The sequence below is a fragment of the Symphalangus syndactylus genome, chromosome 23 (assembly GCF_028878055.3).
Source record: "Symphalangus syndactylus isolate Jambi chromosome 23, NHGRI_mSymSyn1-v2.1_pri, whole genome shotgun sequence".
NCBI classification, from domain to species: domain Eukaryota; kingdom Metazoa; phylum Chordata; class Mammalia; order Primates; family Hylobatidae; genus Symphalangus; species Symphalangus syndactylus.
In genome coordinates this window covers 35,505,842-35,524,957 of record NC_072445.2, presented here as the reverse complement: position 1 = coordinate 35,524,957, position 19,116 = coordinate 35,505,842, and the positions used below count along the sequence as shown (strand labels likewise).

Below are 19,116 nucleotides of genomic sequence, written 5' to 3'. Positions count from 1 at the left end.
GAGATGGCGCCACTGCACTCCAGCCTAGGCGATAGAGTGAGACTCCATCTCAAAAACAAACAAAAATCCTGCACATTTGAACCTGCATGGATATTTGGTATTATAGAATTAGTGCTATTAATTTTAGGTTTAAGAATGTATTGTGGGCCAGGCGCGGTGGCTCACGCCTGTAATCCCAACACTTTCGGAGGCCGAGGTGGGTGGATCACGAGGTCAGGAGTTCAAGACCAGCCTGGCCAAGATGGTGAAACCCTGTCTCTACTAAAAATACAAAAATTAGCCGGGCGTGGTGGCAGGCACCCGTAATCCCAGCTACTTGGGAGGTGGAGGCAGAGAATTGCTTGAACCCGGGAGGCGGGGGTTGCAGTGAGCCGAGATTGCACCACTTCACTCCGACAGAGAGTCTCAAAAAAAAAAAATATATATATATACTATATATATAGTGTATATATATAGTATATATAGAGTATATATAGTATATGTATAGTATTGTGTATATATAGTATATATAGTATTGTGTATATATGTATATAGTATTGTGTATATATGTATATAGTATTGTGTATATATATATAGTATTGTGTATATATATAGTATTATGTATATATATAGTATTGTGGATATGTACTTTTTAAAATCTTACCTTTTAGAGATACAAAAATATTTATGAATAAAATGATATGACGCCTGGGTTTTCCTTCAAAACGATGGTTGGAGAGGAATGTAGATGAAATAAAACTGATTATGAGTTGCGGTTGCTGAGGAATTGGGGTCACGGGGGTTCATTAGAATCTCCTATCAGATGTGGTTCAGAAGCCTCAGATCTGGGAGCTGGCTAGAAATGCAGAATCTCGGCTCCACTCCAGACCTACTGAGTCAGGATCTGTATTTTAATCAAATAAAATGCCCAGGGGATTCCTGAGCACACTCAAGTGTGAGAAGCGCTGGCTTACTCTGTTCACTTCTTTCCTGTATGTTTGACATTTTCCATAATGAAGAGGTTGTGGGGTTTTGTTTTGCTTTCCTGTGTGTTCACGGTCACGGGGAGCTCTTCCTATGGAGACCGGGGCTGGAGGGAGCTGGGAAGCGCTGCCTCCCCGCTCCTGCTTGGACCCACCAGCCCTGCCGCTGGCCCGGGCTCGGCCGGGAGGCACCGGGGTCCCGCTGGGCAGCCCGGACCCCGTGCCTGGGCCGCACCTGCTGCGGTGGCTCCGTCGGGCCGGGCGGAAGCGCGGGAGCGCAGGGCTGGACAGGCCCGGGCGTGGCGGCCCCGGCGCACCTGGGCGAGCCGGCAGGTGGGAGCGTCGCGGCCCGGGGTCCCCGCCCTCGCGCGGGGGAGGAGCGGGCGGCGCGGGGCGGGCGCAGTGGGGGTCGGGGCGCTGGGAGCCCGTTGGGCCGCGAAAGCAGCCGCCACGCCGGGTTCGCCGAGATCGGGTGCCCGGGATGAGCCTCATCCGGAAAAAGGGCTTCTACAAGCAGGATGTCAACAAGACCGCCTGGGAGCTGCCCAAGACCTACGTGTCCCCGACGCACATCGGCAGCGGGGCCTATGGCGCCGTGTGGTGAGACCCCCGGGCCGCTGGGGGGCGGGGGGCAGGGGGCGGCGGGGCGGACGCCGTGCTCTCCCCTTTCCGCCCAGCCCGCCGTGGGCTGGCCCCTCGCCAGCGGCATCTTGACCGCGGACCTCAAGGCCCAGCGCCCTCCCCGGGGCCACCCAGCCGCCATCTCCCTTTTCTCACCGGGTGGCTGAGTGAGGTCTCTGTGGGTTGAGTTGGGACTGCGCCTGGTTCTCCAGGACTGTACACTTGCAAGACCCCGGAGTTCATCGGGCAGATCCTCACTGTTACAGACGAGTACACCGAGGCCCCAAGAGAGGGAGGTGGCTCGCCAAGTTGCAGAGAGAGTGAGACTCCTGCCCTGCCGTGGATCCCGTCGCAATGAGACGTTGCTGCCCCTGGCGCTGTGCCCCTCTCTCAGCTCCTGCCTGGCTTCCTACTCCCTGCCCTGCGTCCCGCGGCTCCCCCATATTCTAGGTGGTGGGCATAGTCCCCTCTCAACCCAGCTGCCCAGTGGGAGGGATCAGGGCGGTCTGGGAGATACGGCCCAGGAGGAGAGCCTCGCCTGCTGACCGGCCTGTGCCCGACAGCTCGGCCATCGACAAGCGGTCAGGGGAGAAGGTGGCCATCAAGAAGCTGAGCCGGCCCTTTCAGTCCGAGATCTTCGCCAAGCGCGCCTACCGGGAGCTGCTGCTGCTGAAGCATATGCAGCATGAGAACGTAGGTGGTGGCTGCCCCGGGGAGGGGGGCGGGGGCTGCCCTGGGGAGTCAGGGGCGGGCGCAGGCGGGGCCTCCCGGTATGGAGAGCTCGGGACAGTCTCTTCCCTGCTCCCCTGATGGTGCCTCTCGCCTCACTATTGAAAGGAGGGGATGCCGGGACCTTCCCTGCCCACTTTCCAGGAAGAGGTCAAAGGGTATTTTTGGCAGAATGCACTTTGTGAGGTACAGACTGTCTTATCCTACAGAGGAAATTGGCACAGGGGAACTTTGTAATTGGTTCCATGTCTGAGAGCTTGTGGCCAGCTGGGACTGGAATCCTAGTTAGTGTTGTGTCCACGTGACCCCGATAACATCAGCAATGTACACATATTGAGCACTTCCTATGTTCTAAGAGCTCTGCATACACTCACTTGTCTAGTCCTCATGATATATGAGTACTATTGCCCACATGTCACAGACAGGAAACTAAAGCATAGCAAGGCTCACTGGTTAGATGGTTAGTCAGTAGCAGAGCTGGGGTTTCAATCTCGGCAGCAAGGCACCAGGTCTGAGCACATGACCATCAGATTGTCTTGTCTGATAGAAGCAGCCGGGAAAATCAGGGGCCCAGCTCAGGGCCTGGCAGCCAGGCTTTGCTGCAGGATACCTAGATTGGAGGGCAGACATTTCAAAGAATGATTTCAAAATGTTATGTACATTTTAAGCCCATCCTTCTCCAGCAAACCCCTCCCCTACAGCCTCCAGCCAGGGTGATCTTGCCCTTGGCTCTGAACCAGCCCTGTGGCAGGCAAGGATGGATGTGGCTGGAGACCCAAGGTCAGGGGCAGGGAGTTTGCTGGCTGAAAAGCTCCTTCCCTGTTCCCTCCTTTTTCCCTTCCACCCTTCCCTTATGCTTTCCTGCTGCCTACATGAGTTGAGAGTGGGTTTGCATTGCTTGCCCTGACACCAGACTTGAGAGCAATGGGCACACATCATTCTCCCCACCTTCCCTTCTCCCCAGCCTGACTCTCTGTCATGATTTATTGCAAACTCCCTCCAAATCCAGGGGATTCCTCTAGGCCTCTGCCCTTTTTACTGCTTCCAAGAAGGTTGGAGACATGCCTCCTGCTGGAGGTGGTGTTTTAGGAAGTGGTGGATGGCTCTGTGCATGGCCAGGACCCAGGAGGAGGTGGGAGGAGAAGGTAGTGTCTGTCTAGCCCTCACAGGTGACTTCTTACCCAGGTCATTGGGCTCCTGGATGTCTTCACCCCAGCCTCCTCCCTGCGCAACTTCCATGACTTGTGAGTTGGGCTGCACTGGGTTCTGGGGCATTTGCAGGCCTTACATGCTGCTGGGGAGCAAGGTGGGGGAGGGTCTAGGGTTTCTATTCCGGGTGTGGCACGGAGAGCCTCCTTCCCTGGCAGTCCTGTGCCTTTGCCTGTCAAGTGTGATTCTCTCTGGAAAGATGCTTTTAGCCAAAGGCAGGCAGGAAGAGGCAGGAAGGACTTTGTGGGGTGCTTGCCTGGCAGGGGGCAGTCTGCACAGCTGCTTTGCTTTTTACCCAGTTTTAACACCATGAAGACACATCTGCCAGTCCTCACAGGGTTAGAACCAACTCACCTTTCCTGGGGACACAGATGTGAGTCTGGACCTTGGAGCTCTTTCTAGCATGAAGCAAGGATTAAGAAGCCTTGGCTGCCTCTGGCTGATGGGGGTGTTTGACAGAATGGCAGAGAACCAGAACATTTAGTTGCAAAATGTATAGCTTTGCCTGTGCAGTGTCTGAATGAGACTGGACTATTTGGACAAGATGGAGAAGTCAGTGTGGCGTGTGGAGGCCAGCAGCTGGCTTGGTCAAGCTGAATCTGGATTGAGCCCACAGGCAGCCTCAAGACCTGGGGACTTTGAGCAGGGAGGTGATGTGTTCAGATGGGATTTGGGGGATGCACTCTGGCAGCAGCAAGAAAGGAGCAGGAAGCAGCTCTGGGGCAGAGGGGGAGAGCCTGGAGGTCAGTGTTAGTGATCTGAAGTAGGGATCTAAAGTAGAGGTGATGGGATGCCAAGAGCAAACTTGAGGCCCCATTTGGGAGGCAGGGCCAACACAATGTTCTGTCTGTTGGGGTGCAGTGGCTGAGTGAGGTGGCAGAGGTGGGGGAATGGGCAGGTTCCTGCTTGAAATACACGGTAGAGGAAGAACAGATCTTGGGGGAAAGATAACGAACTCCATTTTGGACACTTTACTTTTAAAGAACCTGTGAACATTCCAATGTTTAATCACAGTTGCAAATAAATATGAACCTCAGGAGAGGAAGGTCTGGGCTAGGGATATGGATTTGTGCTGGAATAATCACCAATGGGTTATAGCTGACACCCGGGAACAGATAATTGTAGAATGTGGTAAGATAGTATTGATTCAGATATCAACATGAAAGAGAAGATCCAAGAGGATGAGGAGATGGAAGAAGCTGAGAGGGCCTGATCGGAGGCAGAGGAGAGTCAGCAAAGAATTGAGAGGGAGTTTCAGACTTGGTGCAAGGTTAGATCAGAAGAAAAGGGAGTTGTGGTGTGTTTGTCGGGTGTTCACTGGTGACCTTGAGCCGAGCGGTCTGGCAGTAGGAGGGAAGCAGAAACCAGGTTAACGCAGGACTGGGAGTTAAGGCAGTGGAATCCAGGAGTGTGGACCGCCCTTTCTAGAAGTTTGGTGGTGAGAGAGGGAGAAGGGGTGGTCATTTGAAGAAGCAAAGTCAAGAGCATGTGGTTCTAGCACAGAAAGGCTTCAGGAAGCATGTCGCCAAGATGAAAGAACCAGTGCCCAAGTGGAGGGGAAAGACACAGGAGGGGACTGGGCATGGAGAGGGCCCCAAGGGAGGTGTGTGGTCAGGCCGGAGAGGGCTGCCAAAACCCAGAGTCTCCTGGAGATGCCTCCAGCATGTCCTTTCAAAAAAAAAAAAAAAAAAAAACCAACCTATTTTATAATTGTTTAAGGTAACATTTATTTTAAAAAATTTTAAATTTATATTCTAGAAATAGGACTGGGTTGCCCAGACTGGAGTGCAGTGGCACAAACACAGTTCACTGCAGCCTCCAACTCCTAGGCTCAAGCCATCCTCCCGCCTCAGCCCCACAAGTAGGTGGGACTACAGATGCATGCCACCATGTCCAGCTTTTAGTTTTAATTTTTATAGAGATGGGGTCTCACTATGTTACTCATCCTGATCTCGAATTCCTGGCCTCAAGTGATCCTCCCACCTCAGCCTCTTGAGTAGCTAAGACTAAAGGTGCATGCCACCACACCTGGCTAATTGTTTTTTTGGTTTTTGTTTTTTTTTTTCTGAAAGATGGGTTCCAGGACGGGCATGGTGGCTCACGCCTGTAATCCCAGTACTTTAGGAAGCCGAGGCAGACAGATCACCTGAGGTCAGGAGTTTGAGACCAGCCTGGCCAACATGGCAAAACCCCCGTCTCCACTAGGAATATAAAAATTAGCTGGGCGTTCTGGCAGGCACCTGTAGTTGTAGCTACTCAGGGAAGCTGAGGCAGGAGAATCGCTTGAACCTGGGAGGCGGAGGTTGTAGTGAGCCGAGATCGTGCCACTGCACTCTAGCCTGGGCGACAGAGCGAGACTCCATCTGGAAAGAAGGAAGGAAGGAAGGAAGGAAGTAAGGAAGGAAGGAGGGAGGGAGGGAGGGAGGGAAGGAAAGAAGGAAGGAAGAAAGGAAGGAAGGGCATCACAAGGAAGGAAGGAAGGAAGATGGGGTCCTTATGTTGCTCAGACTGGTCTCAAACTCTTCGCCTCAAGCGATTGTCCAGCCTCCATCTCCCAAAGCACTGGGGTTGGAGGTATGAGCTATGCCCTGTGGCCTATTTTATAATTTTTATTATTTTTTGTCTTTGTCCTGGTCTTTGCTGTTACTACAACAGTTAAATTTTGCTGGCCTTATCCTGTTGTGCAATCCCCTAAGAGGCTGCAGGAGCCTCCCCATCTCCTCCTTCCACCCTCCTGGAAACTGTTGTATTGTTTCCTTCTTGGAAAGGTAGACATATTGTTTGTTTGTGGAGCCATCTCAGATGGGCATGACCCTCTGAGGGATAAAATATTTGGACAGAAGCCGAAGGAAATATTGGCAGATGTTTCTGACTCCTGGCTGTGGCTTTCCCTGGGATGTGGAGAAGGGCAAGGAGAGAGTACCTTTGAAGAGTGGTAACACAGTTCCATGTGGCTTTCCTGAGCACGCTCCAACTGCAGCGTTTACTCCGAGCTCTGCCAGCTGGGCAGCCTGCCACAGGGAGGCTGGGAGCCAGGAGCCCAGAGGCCCATGTGGTGATCTGGCTGGCTGGAGTTGGTTTTTGCACACTGGAGGGTGTCTCTATGACCCCTGTTCTGCCCTGAGGCCCCTCCTCTGAGCTCAGACCTGGGGCTGGGTGGGACCTGGTACTGTTCCAAGAAGCCCTCGTGCCTTCCAGCTACCTGGTGATGCCCTTCATGCAGACAGATCTGCAGAAGATCATGGGGATGGAGTTCAGTGAGGAGAAGATCCAGTACCTGGTGTATCAGATGCTCAAAGGCCTTAAGGTGGGTGGGGACTGGCAGAGGGGACGCCTTGCTGTCGAGACCTGAGGTTTGGGGAGGCTGGAGGGAGCGCACTGTTACAGGTTGGCCAGCCTGAAGTGCCTGGTGTGGACGCTGGGCCATGGACTCACCCTTCTCTCTCTCCCACACAGTACATCCACTCGGCTGGGGTCGTGCACAGGGTGAGTGCTTTCTCTGCCATGGTCCTCAGAGGCCCCTGTCCCATCCCTGGGTATGGGGTTCTCTGGCAATCAATGAGTGGGAAAGGTGGAGGGAGAGGACACTGCCAAGGAGCACAGAATATGGAGTTTTCAGACCCAGCCACGGCCCAGGAAGGCCTGCTCAAAAGAGTCACTGTGTCCCAGGGGACTTCATGGGCAATTGCTGCAGACAAAGTGAGCCCTGAGCTGAGTGTTTCAGGCTTCAAGAATCAGGAACATTTTAGAGCTGGATGGGCCCTGAGAGAACACCTAGTCCAACCCTCATTTTACACATGAGGAAACTGAGGCCCAGAAGGGGAAGGGGCCTGGCTGAGGTCACACCCCTGGGTGGTGGTGGAGCTAGGACAAGCTCCATCTCTGCCTCAGCCTAGCATGTACTCTCTGTCCTCCCCCCAGGACCTGAAGCCAGGCAATCTGGCTGTGAACGAGGACTGTGAACTGAAGGTGAGTGGGCTGCAGGCTCAGCCCAGAGGCAGGATGGGCCCTCCCCCAGGGAAGCCCCTGGAAGCCACTCCCAGAGCCTCCTCCCCTCAGCAAGTTCCTTTTCTATTTATCCCGAGCCATAGATTCTGGATTTTGGGCTGGCGCGACATGCAGACGCCGAGATGACTGGCTACGTGGTGACCCGCTGGTACCGGGCCCCCGAGGTGATCCTCAGCTGGATGCACTACAACCAGACGGGTCAGTGGTCAACGCCTAAGAGGGCGGTCCTGGGGCCATCTGGTCACTCGGTGCTGACTACTGGGCCCCAGTCAGACAGTCCAGGTGACACTCCCCCTCCCTCTGCAGTGGACATCTGGTCTGTGGGCTGTATCATGGCAGAGATGCTGACAGGGAAAACTCTGTTCAAGGGGAAAGATTGTATCCTTTGCTGGAAAAGCCAAACTCCATCTAGAGATTCTCCCTTCAACAGACACTTTATTTAAATAACTGCCTTTTTTTTCTTAATGTGAGAGTGATACATACTCCCTGTAGAATAATTTGTAAAGGCAGATAAGGCTGGATGCAGTGGTTCACGCCTGTAATCCCAGCACTTTGGGACGCTGAGGTGGGAGGATCATTTGAGCCCAGGAGTTTGAGACCAGAGGTGGCAACATAGTGAGACCCCATCTCTAAAAATTTTTTTAAGTTAGCCAGACATGGGCCGGGCACGGTGGCTCACACCTGTAATCCCAGCACTCTGGGAGGCCGAGGCAGGCAGATCACGAGGTCAGGAGATCGAGACCATCCTGGCTAACACGGGAAACCCCATATCTACTAAAAATACAAAAAATTAGCTTGGCGTGTTGGCGGGCGCCTGTAGTCCCAGCCACTTGGGAGGCTGAGGCAGGAGAATGGCGTGAACCCAGGAGGTGGAGCTTGCAGTGAGCTGAGATTGCGCCACTGCACTCCAGCCTGGGCGACAGAGCAAGACTCCGTCCCAAAAAAAAAAAGAAAAAGAAAAAATTAGCCAGACATGGTGGCATGCACCTGTCGTCCCAGCTACTTGAGAGGCTGAGGTGGGAGGGTTGAGCCTGGGAGGTTGAGGCTGCAGTGAGCTGTGATTGTGCCACTGTACTCCAGCCTGGGTGACAGAGGGAGACCCTAACTCAAAAAAAAAATACAAAAAAACAAAATGTTGGGTGGGCATGGTGGCTCACACCTATAATCCCAGAACTTTGGGAGGCCAAGGCAGGCAGATCACCTGAGATTAGGAGTTCGAGACCAGCCTGGCCAACGTAGTCAAACCCCATCTCTACCAAAAAATACAAAAATTAGCCGGGTGTGGTGGTGCACGCCTGTAATCCCGGCTACTCCGGAGGCTGAGGCAGGAGAATCGCTTGAACCCAGGAGGTGGAGGTTGCAGTGAGCCAAGACTGTGCCACTGCACTCCAGCCTGAGTGACAGAGTGAGACCCTGTCTCAAAAAGAAAAAAAAAAATGTAGATAAGCAAAATGATGAAAAATTCTACCACTGTGTGGAAAATACATTTTGGCACCACACACATTAACTGAGTGCCTTTGTGTGCAGGGCAGGCCTTTGGTGAGAAGACGAGGAAACAAAAGAGTGACTGGGATGAAGGCTGAGAAGTCCACATGTATTTGTCGGGTAGGGACCCCCCTCAGCCTGGCATGTTGGAAAGCTCTGCAGAGCCCTGAGCCCTGAAGAATAAGCCTTCTCCTGAGAGCAGGATGTGGTTAGGCAGGGCTGGAGCCTGGATGATCAGTTGCCATGGTGCCCTGGTGAAGTGATGGTGGGGTCGCGGGAAGGGCAGTCTCAGACCCACCAGGAGAGCAAGGCTAAGCCTTAACCTGCCACCAAGACCTGGACCAGCTGACCCAGATCCTGAAAGTGACCGGGGTGCCTGGCACGGAGTTTGTGCAGAAGCTGAACGACAAAGCGGTGGGTGGTAAATGAGACCTAGGCTGGCCTGGGCTGTGTGCTTGCCTGATGTGGGCCCAGCGGGCTGGAGGCCTTTGTGGAAGAAGGCTCACCAGCACCTTCCCACAGCATCCTCCTACCCTGGCAGGCACTCTTGTCTTAATCTCACCGTGGACCCTGACCTGAGCCTTCAGCCCTGCTCTGAGGCTTTTCTGAAATCCCTGCTCTACACATGGAGGCCAGAGCTGTAAGGGGTTTGATGCTTTTCTGTCTTCCAGGCCAAATCCTACATCCAGTCCCTGCCGCAGACCCCCAGGAAGGATTTCACTCAGCTCTTCCCACGGGCCAGCCCCCAGGGTGAGTCTCAGAGCCCGCTCCCCAGGGGCCTCTCAGCGCCTCTCAGAGGGCGGCCTCTCCCGGCCCCCGGTGTGAGGCTCATGGCTCTGCCCCTGCAGCTGCAGACCTGCTGGAGAAGATGCTGGAGCTAGACGTGGACAAGCGCCTGACAGCCGCGCAGGCCCTCACCCATCCCTTCTTTGAGCCCTTCCGGGACCCTGAGGAAGAGACGGAGGCCCAGCAGCCGTTTGATGATTCCTTAGAACACGAGAAACTCACAGTGGATGAATGGAAGCGTAAGAGCTGGGGCCTCCGGCTTTCTCGCCTCTGCCTGCAGCCTCTCTTCCTTGCTTCCTCCATCTTTGTGCCTGGCCTCTGCCAGCCCTACCTGCCACTAAGGCTCCTGCCCCCTCCTTCTTGGTGGGCATTGTCTCCTGGGTGCTTCTTTCTCCTTGAGCTGACTTGCTCTCCATGCTCTCTCTAAAGTGGGGTGGACTTTGTCGCCACAGCACCTCCTTACCCACCTTAAACCATGCTGCCTTTCTCAGAGCACATCTACATGGAGATTGTGAACTTCAGCCCCATTGCCCGGAAGGACTCGCGGCGCCGGAGTGGCATGAAGCTGTAGGGACTCATCTCGCATGGCACTGCCAGCCAGACACTGCCCAAGGACCTGTATTTATTTGTCACTACCAAACTCAGCCCTTCTTGGAATACAGCCTTTCAAGCAGAGGACAGAAGGGTCCTTCTCATGTGGGAAATGGACCTAGTAGATGCAGAATTCAAAGATGTTGGTTGGGAGAAACTAGCTCTGATCCTAACAGGCCACGTTAAACTGCCCATCGGGAGAATCGCCTGCAGGTGGGGCCCTTTCCTTCCCGCCAGAGTGGGGCTGAGTGGGGCTGAGTGGGCGCTGAGCCAGGCTGGGGGCCTATGGCAGTGATGCTGCATTGGTTTCCTAGGGATGCTCTAACGAATTACCACAAACCTGGTGGATTGAAACAGCAGAACTTGGTTCCCTCACAGTTCTGGAGGCTGGAAATCTGGGATGGAGGTGTTGGCAGGGCTGTGGTGTCTTTGAAGGCTCTGGGGAAGAATCCTTCCTTGGCTCTTTTTAGCTTGTGGTGGCAGTGGGCAGTCTGTGGCATTCCCCGGCTTATTGCTGCATCACTCCAGTCTCTGTCTCTTCTGTTCTCTCCTCTTTTAACAAGTCATTGGATTTAGGACCCACTCTAATCCTGTATGATCTTATCTTGATCCTTATTAATGACACCTGCAAATACTCTATTTCCAAATAAAGTCACATTCTCAGGTTCCAGGTGGACATGAATTCCAGGGGGAAATGATTCAACTCACTACAGACAGCTGGGAGGGAGGGGCCCCTTCCTGGACCCTGTGCTGAGGCCTTGTGCTCTGTGAAGGAACCAAATGTGTTTGGCTGCTAAATTAAGGGAGTTGCAGAGAGAGCTGCAGCTGGTGCGATTGCATTCAGGTTATTTTGGGTGAGTGATAAGCAATCAAGATATGAAACAACAGCAGGCTCTGAGACTGCGAGCTGTACAGGCAGAAATGGGCTCTTGCCTGGCTTGGTGGCAAACCGTTCTGCTCCCTTTGGGAGATGGCACAGCTCTCCAGAGCTTTGACCTAACAGTGGCTAGAACCTCTCTGTTTTTATCTGAGAAACTTTGGCAGAACAAATTTCCATGTGCACAAGCTGTCAGGGGCACAGTGGGTCTCAAATTTCCTTGTGCACCAGGGGACTTGTTAAAATGCAGATTCTTGGGCCCCATCCCAGGGCTTGTGACTCAGCAAGTCTGGAGTTGAGACCTTAGAATGTGCATTTGAATGAGGACCTCTCGCCTAGTGATTCTGATGGATATCAGACCATAGTTCAAGACATTTGGTGGATTTCAGTCATACTTGATTTGTTGGGAGGCCTAAATCAAAAACCTACAGTAGGAGACTGGGGGGCTTCAGATGGAGCTTCACACTCATCTTACAGGTGTTAAAACTGAGGCTCAGACAGCTTCTTTTGTTTGTTTGTTTGTCTGAGACAGGGTCTGGCTCTGTCACCCAGGCTGGAGTTCAGTGGCACAATTACAGATTACTGCAACCTCAGCCTCCTGGGCTCAAGCCATCCTCCCATCTCAACCTCCTAAGTAGCTGGGACTACATGTCTGTGCCACCCAGGTGCACCAGAACTACAGGTGGCTAATTAAAACATTTTTTTTCTTTTTTGCATAGGCGGGGTTTCTCTATGTTGCTCAGGCTGATCTTGAACTTCTGGACTCAAGTGATCCTCCCACTTTGGCCTCCCAAAGTACTGGGATTATAGGCATGAGCCACCCTGCAGGCCCAGACAGCATTTTTAAGGCCTTGAAACTCTTCTGTATAATACTGTAATGGTGGATACCTATTGTGCATCTGTTACCATCTGTAGGACTGGATAACACAGAGTGAACCCTCAAGTAAACTATGGACTTCAGTTAATAATAATGTATCAGTATTGGTTCATAAATTGTAACAATTGTGCCACACTAATGCAAGATGTTACTCATCAGGAAAACTGAGGAGAGAGAAGGGGAGGAAGTACGTGGGAACCTCTGTACTTTCTGCCAACCTAAAACTGCTCTAAAAAATAAATAACAGGCCGGGCACAGTAGCTCATGCCTGTAATCCCAGCACTAAGGGAGGCTGAGGCGGGCAGATCACTTGAGGTCAGGAGTTCCAGACCAGCCTGGCCAACATGGTGAAACCCCATCTCTACTAAAAATACAAAAATTAGCTGGGTGTGATGGTGCATGCCTGTAATCCCAAGCTACTCGGGAGGCTGAGGCAGAATTGCTTGAACCTGGGAGGCGGAGGTTGCACTGAGTTGAGATCACACCACTGCACTCCAGCCTGGGTGACAGAGTGAGACTCCATCTCAAAAAAACAAAACAAAACAAAACAAAAAACAAATACCCTGAGGCCACAGAGACATTGGGTCAGATACCCACAGCTAGGAAGTGGTGGAGTCAGATTGGAACCCAAGTAGGCTTAAGCACTGTGCCCAGTTTGGATTCAAGGGTTGCCCAGCCTTCCCTCTTCTCGCCAGTCTCTCTGAGACCCTTACTGCTGACTGTGTGGATGGTCTCTGTCTTCTGTCCCACAGAATGGCCCTGCTGTCAAGGAGTTGGGGAGTCCTTGATTGGGACTGGCTAGTCTTGCCACAGCCCTGGCCTCGCTGGTTACTAAACTGCCCCAGGTTCCCTGAGTCTACATCCCTCTAAGTCTCCTGAGAATTCTCACTGCCCCAAGGAAAAAGTCCAGCCTTCCTTCTTTGCCTGGCATTCAAAACCCCTTGTGTTCTCTCTAATCTCATCAGCTCCCACTGCCTCCCCTAGCTAGTCCTTATGTCAGTGTGGGACACCAGTCCTGGGATCCACTGTAAGGTTCATTCTGCATTCACAGGTTAAAGGTCTTGACAAGTCCTGCAGTAAAGAGATCCATTCCTCATTTAATCCAGAACTTCCCAGATGTACTTAACCACAGGACCCATTTTCTCCCAACAGCATGACACACAAAGCCTTTTTTGCCCAGTGCAGCCCAGTGCACAGGTCCCGATATTGCCTCTCCCCAAGTAGGCTTGGCCTTCTTTTAGTGCCTGTGCATGGAAGGCCCTCAATTCTCCTCTCCATTCTCCTTGGCCTTCAAGGCTCTACCTTAGGCCTCCCTCCAGGCAGCTGTTCTTCATCATCCCCCCTGGGCTGCAGGACCTCTGTGGGCAGCATTTACAGTATGTGGTTTGGCCTCCCCTTCCCGTTGCCTACTGTGAGCAAATATCTGTGCGTGAATGAATGAATAATGAGTGAATGTTGTCCCAGGGGCCTGTCGGTCACTTCTTTGCCCCGACCAGGCCAATGTCATATGGAAGGTGGCAGAGAGCACAGCAGGAAGCAGAAGTGGGTGGCCCTGGGCTGTACCTTTGAGCTGCTCTCCCGAAAATCTCTGTTCTTTCAGACTCCCAGACCGCCCCCCCCATCATCCCTTGGTGTCCTCCTAGGCCTTCCCCACTCCGGAATTAAACCTCAGCCCCCTCCCACAGAGTTTTCTCAAACCTGTGAAGTTTCTTCAAAAGGTGGTGGAGGTACTCAGCAGTGCAAGGTGGGGGGTGGAGGGGTTGGGGAGTAGAGGGAGTGGGGGTCCCATGGGTTTGGGTCTTGCCCAGTGGGCACATGGCCTGTGTAATAGGAAACAAGTCCATTCTCCTGCTGTTTGGGGGCAGAGGAGCTGGCGGGGCGGGGGAGGGGGAGATGTGGGGTCAGGTATTCTTGGTGGTTGGGCTTCATTCTGTGGCTGATGGGGTGGCTTAAAAGATCTTAACAGAGAGAGATCAGGAAGCCAGACTGCAAGGTGGGGGACATTTCCTAAGAGCAAGTGTACCCTCTATTCCCTCTTTTGAGGAACAAAGAGTATCTTTGCTGGGGCCCAAGTCATCCATGAGAACAGACAGCAGCGGTGTCCCAGGGCAGGGCTTGCCTGGCATGGATTGGGGTGGCACTGCTCCCAGTGAGGGGCAGCACAAGGGGAGACAGAAATGGAGGAACAGCTCCGTAAAGGTGAGCCCAGTGTGCACCGGTGCCCAGAGCTGCCTGATGGAGGAAGAGCTCCGTAAGGGCGAGCCCAGTGTGCATGGGTGCCCTGAGCTGCCTGCGTGAGGCTGGAGGCTAGTTTGGATGAGGGCATGGCTCAACTTTCACTTGGCACATTGAAATAGCTTTTGCTGTCTGCTAGGGTGTGGAAAACTGTTTTTCCATGGCCCCAAGCAGTGCTATAGCCACAGCTGAGGAGGGAGGAATCTCTCCCTGCCTCTCCTCCCAACTCTTGGCTTTTGCTTCCTTAAATTTGGTTGAAACAATTCCCTAAGATCTAATGCTGGGAGGCTCCCCTTCCTTCATTACACAGTGAACTCAGGTGCTCTATCTGCATTCTCCCTAAATCCTCCTGAGCTTTTAGGTAAGAGGCCAGTGATTTCACAATCGGCAGCAGAGGCCTAAGGCCATTCCATCAAACTGAAGATGGCAGCAAGTTGTCCTCACTTCTTCATTGAGCACCTATGGGCGTGTACTGGAGCAAGGATGGTGCCAGGGATTCTCCTGCTCTGGTTCCTCCTGCAGGGTCCCTGCTCAGCTGGGCAGCTGCCCTCACTCTGGGCGGGTGGCATGTGAATGTCAACAGGGCCCCTCTCAGTCAGGGCTCTTGGCCATTTTTTGTGCCATGGATCGCTTCTCAAAATCATATTTTCTTTTCTTTTCTTTTGAGATGGAGTCTCACTCCATTGCCCAGGCTGGAGTGCAGTGGTGCAATCAGCTCACTGCAGCCTCGACCTCCCTGGGTTCAGGTGATCCTCCCACCTCAGCCTCCCAAGTAGCTGGGACTATAGGCATGCACCACCATGCCCGGCTAATTTCAGAATAATATTTTCATACACATAAACTATGTAGGATTACAAAGTAAGCTAGTTATATTTATATACAGTTGTCAAAATATTTTTAAAATAATATAATGTGGTACTATGTGCATAGGTTTCTTTATTAACATATTTGAATAACAAGATCAAGGGGTAGGCCTATTAAACAATGGTAAATTGAAGTAGAGATGAGTGTAAACAATATTTTAAGATACCTGTGGCAAACTAAAGGGATATGAAAAACTCTGTGATTTCTATTGGCGCTGCTGATACAACTGCACTTTGCTACCTTTGTTCATAACCAAGGAAATAGAAATGACTGAAAATAAAGTTGTATTCTATTCCAATCCAAGTGCACAGACCCCTGAATTCTATAGTTTGTGGACCCCAGTTGTGAGCTATTGGAATGAGGCTGTTCTAGCTACTGAAATGAGGCTTTAGGTATCCTCTGTGAATTCCTAACAAACCCCCCAGCCCCACACTCTATGATCACAGAGCCAGGCTAGAAACTTCCAGCACTGCACCTGGACACCCACACACTCATCAGGGCCCACTCCTCTGGACCGCCCAACCTCACCATCCAGGTAGAAATGGACCTGACTGGGGCATTTTGCTAGGGCAGCAGTCCCCAACCTTTTTGGCTCCAGGGACTGGTTTTATGGAAGACAAATTTTCCATGGATAGAAGGTGGTGGGGAATGGTTTTGGGTGAAACTGTTCCACTTCAGATCATCAGGCATTAGATTCTCATAAGGAAGGTGCAACCTGGATCCGTTGCATGTGCAGTTCACAATAGGGTTTGTGCTCCTCTGAGAATCTTGTGCTGCCGCTGATCTGGCAGGAGGCAGAGCTCAGGCAGTAATACTCACCTGCAGCTCACCTCTGGCTGTCCAGCTCGTTCCTAACAGGCCACAGACAGGTATCGGCCCCCTGCCTGGGGGTTGGGGACCCCTGTGTTAGGGAATTGGTGGAGGCCTCTATATCTAGTTTGCAGAATGGGTGGAACTCTTCCATTCCTGCCCCACTGTGGTCCCTCTGAACAATTTTACTGATGAAGACACTCAGGCCCAGAGTAGGGCCAGGGCTCAGGTCTTCAATTTACCACTGCACCATTCTTCCTGCTGCCAGTGTGGCATGGGCACTATGGAGACGAATTTGTGTTTTTTGCTACCTGTGTTACTGCCCCTGAGCCCCCGGCCACCATAGGCACAAAGGTAGCCACACCTTGGGACAAGTTTGTGTTAACTGGCCAAGAGAAGGAGCTGCCACAATACGTTCCTCTCTGTGTTCCCAAAGGTCTCACTATTGAGAATATTTGGCCAGGACCCCGGGATGGGACAAGGTGGGGGATGAAGGAGGGAAGTGTGGTTGAGAAGCACTGTGGCTTAGATAGGAGATTTCTCCTGACCAGAAGGAATCTGAAGCCTATGAGTCCCTATATTCATTTGGGACGGTGCCAGCTCCCCACAACACCCTGGCAAAGCCCAGCAAGGAGCTGCTGGGTGTGCCCAGGGAGGCTGGACCCTAAGCCCAGAGCTCCTGGTTTTGGCTGAGATTTCTGTGTCCAGAGTGTGGCCTGGGGTAGCAGACCATGGACCCCAAAGAGCCCTGTGGACTGGATCAGTGGTCTTCTGAGACAGACGTGTTAGTTACCCACCCAACAGCCATTCTCCCATCTTCCTTAAAGAACCCACATTTTATTCTAGATGCAGCTTGCTCGGGAAGGTGGGCCTTTCCCCCAGCTCCAGAGGGTGACCCATGAAAGCTCTAAACCAAATGTGCTGATTTTCTCTTTGCTAGGGATTGATTTAGGACTCAGTCCTGCCCAAGAGAACTTGGGAGAAGTCTGGGAAGGAGATACAGGTGGTCTGTACCTGCTACCTGCCCTGAAGATGGTTTTGTGAGCTCTGCAGCTCTGGCAGCCATGGTGTGACCATGAGGTAGCAAGTCTAGGGTAAAAGGCCCATACACTGAGGACGATGGAATGGAAGGATGGAAAGTTCCTAAATGCTTAGATACATCAGGGAACTATGAAACCACTCTGAGGACTGCCTGCCTCTAGACCTCTTGCTATGTGAAATAACTAAATCACTTTTTAGCTTAAGCCGCTATCAGGCAGGTTTCTTGTATGTATGCCCCATACATTCTTAACTGGCACAGTATCTCAGTGGTTTCAATACAGACTCATACGCACGGGGGCTTTCTCCAGATTGTGGGGTCCATAAGATGGCAGAAGTTTTGTAAAGTTCCAAGGAAGAACCACAGTAAAGGTTGCAGTTGGATTTCCTCCAGCCCGGCAGGATAGGGCATTGCCTTTAGAAATTTGAGTTTAGTTCAGCCTTTCCTTTTATCTTATTTGTTTCTTTTTTAGACACAGGGTCTCACTCTGTTGCCCAGGTTGGAGTGCAGTGGCACAATCATAGCCCACTGCAACCTCAAACTCTTGGGCTTAAGCAATCCTCCCACCTCAGCCTCCCAAGTAGCTAGGACTACAGGCACATGCCACCATACCTAGCTAATTTTTTTATTTTTATTTTTTGTAGAGACAGGGTCTCATTATGTTGCCCAGGCTGGCAATCTTTCTTTTTTATCCTCCATCAGAGGAAGCAGCAACCCTCTCTAATGCTGCTCTCTCCTTGTGTGGTACACTGTAGTAGTTAAGTGTTAGCTCTGGAGATATATCACATGTTCTTCTCACCAGTCCTGTGATCTGGGGCCTCAGTTTCTTCATCTGTAAAATGAGGACAGTAACACTAAAGAAATAAAGATAAGGAATGTACTCAGAACAGTACCTGGCACAAAGGAAGTGCTTGCCAAGCATTAACTGTTATTTTTATTATTTTCTCTACCACATCCTCTTCCCTCAATTACCCCATCTTCCTGACATCTCCACTTCCTCCTTCTCAGTAGCAGTTTTTCCCACTCACCTTGTGTCCATGTTAAATCCCTCCTCAGTGGGTCTACTACCTTATTCTCACCTGGGTTCTTTACCTTCTTGACAAACTGTCTTCAAAGAGGAGTCTGTGTTTGTCACCTGTTTTCTCACCATGACTCCCTAGCAAACACTCTGACACCTGCCTTCAGCATCTACCCTTCTTCCACAAGGACTGTGTCATATTCTACAGCAGTCTCTGATCAACAAATCTCGCTGTCCTGGGTCCCACGCCTCTCCACCATGCCTGCCACCCCCTTCTACAGGGAGCTCCTCTGCCTCAGTGGTGTGTCTGTCTCCCACCTCCCAGTGCCTTCCAGCTCTATCTCCCCAGTCTGGTCACTGGGTCAGCTTCCTCCTGCCTTTGACTTAGCTCACAGAGCAAAGTCCTTAGCCTGTGGCTTTCCTTTCTTCCCAGCTGTACTGGCCCTCCAGCCTGGTCCTCTCTCTAGAGCCTGGATCTGACTCCGGAGGCTTTCTGTGGAATCCTCCCACTGGACTACCCCATCTCTTCCCACTTAACCTTCCTAAACTAACCTCTCTAGATCAACTCTCCCATCAGACTCCCCCACTCTGGCCCACAATGCCATCTGTCTCTTGGCCATTTAGCAGGGCCACCTTGCTGGCCCCTCCCTGCCTCTGCCTTGTTTCCCTGTTCATCCCACATCTCAGGGCCCCTCTGTGATAATGCTCCTCCTAGCTATTCTGTGTTGGCCACTCTAGGCCCCTTCGCACCTATTCTGTATAAGATTAATAATACACAATGAGTTCCTCCCTCTACGCTCTTCCTTTTCTTATCTGTTCTGCTGCCAGATCCTTCTTCCTTAATGCTGCTGAGACACCTCATCCTCTTGCTCAAAAGCCAAAAATAGCCCCCTCTTGCTTACAGCATCAGGTACCATACCCCGCCTGGCTGTGTTAGTTCCCACAGTAGGAACACAGCTGGGTTACCGCAGCTCTTGCGTGTATTACAACCCTGGTATATGCAGC

General features: G+C 52.1%; 2 protein-coding genes across 4 annotated transcripts in view; one reads left to right on the top strand and one right to left on the bottom strand.

The window, feature by feature from the left end:
- The first annotated feature begins 557 nt into the window (after nt 1-557).
- On the top strand, nt 558-15,542 carry MAPK13 (mitogen-activated protein kinase 13). Of its 3 annotated transcripts, XR_010119031.1 has the most exons (13): nt 1,325-1,562; nt 2,147-2,276; nt 3,498-3,556; nt 6,720-6,828; nt 6,978-7,007; nt 7,443-7,490; nt 7,613-7,727; nt 7,836-7,907; nt 9,349-9,428; nt 9,686-9,764; nt 9,863-10,039; nt 10,292-10,604; nt 11,988-15,542. XR_010119031.1 is itself a non-coding variant. In XM_055264337.2 (12 exons), the coding sequence occupies exons 1-12, from the start codon at nt 1,444-1,446 to the stop codon at nt 10,369-10,371; spliced, it is 1,098 nt and encodes a 365-aa protein (XP_055120312.1). In that variant the 5' UTR covers nt 1,325-1,443; the 3' UTR covers nt 10,372-11,057. The 3 variants fall into 3 exon arrangements, 2 of the variants coding, with proteins under 2 accessions (XP_055120313.2, XP_055120312.1); XM_055264337.2 differs by lacking the exon at nt 11,988-15,542 and having other exon boundaries at nt 10,292-11,057; XM_055264338.2 differs by lacking the exons at nt 7,836-7,907; nt 9,349-9,428; nt 9,686-9,764; ... (1 more) ...; nt 10,292-10,604; nt 11,988-15,542 and adding an exon at nt 9,057-9,327 and having other exon boundaries at nt 558-1,562.
- Nucleotides 15,543-17,063: 1,521 nt separating this feature from the next.
- LOC134735733 (skin secretory protein xP2-like) overlaps nt 17,064-19,116 on the bottom strand; it is a 51,227-nt gene continuing 49,174 nt past the window's right edge. Inside the window, exon 4 of the mRNA XM_063632818.1 lies at nt 17,064-17,947. The gene's annotated coding sequence lies outside the window, so the exon portion shown is untranslated. The remainder of the gene's footprint in view (nt 17,948-19,116) is intronic.

Excerpts from the sequence above, each read along its gene's own strand:
- MAPK13 (XM_055264337.2), top strand. The coding sequence starts at position 1,444 with ATGAGCCTCATCCGGAAAAAGGGCTTCTACAAGCAGGATGTCAACAAG. Across the intron at positions 3,557-6,719 it reads CTGCGCAACTTCCATGACTT|CTACCTGGTGATGCCCTTCA; the intron begins GTGAGTTGGGCT and ends CGTGCCTTCCAG. Across the intron at positions 7,728-7,835 it reads GATGCACTACAACCAGACGG|TGGACATCTGGTCTGTGGGC; the intron begins GTCAGTGGTCAA and ends CTCCCTCTGCAG.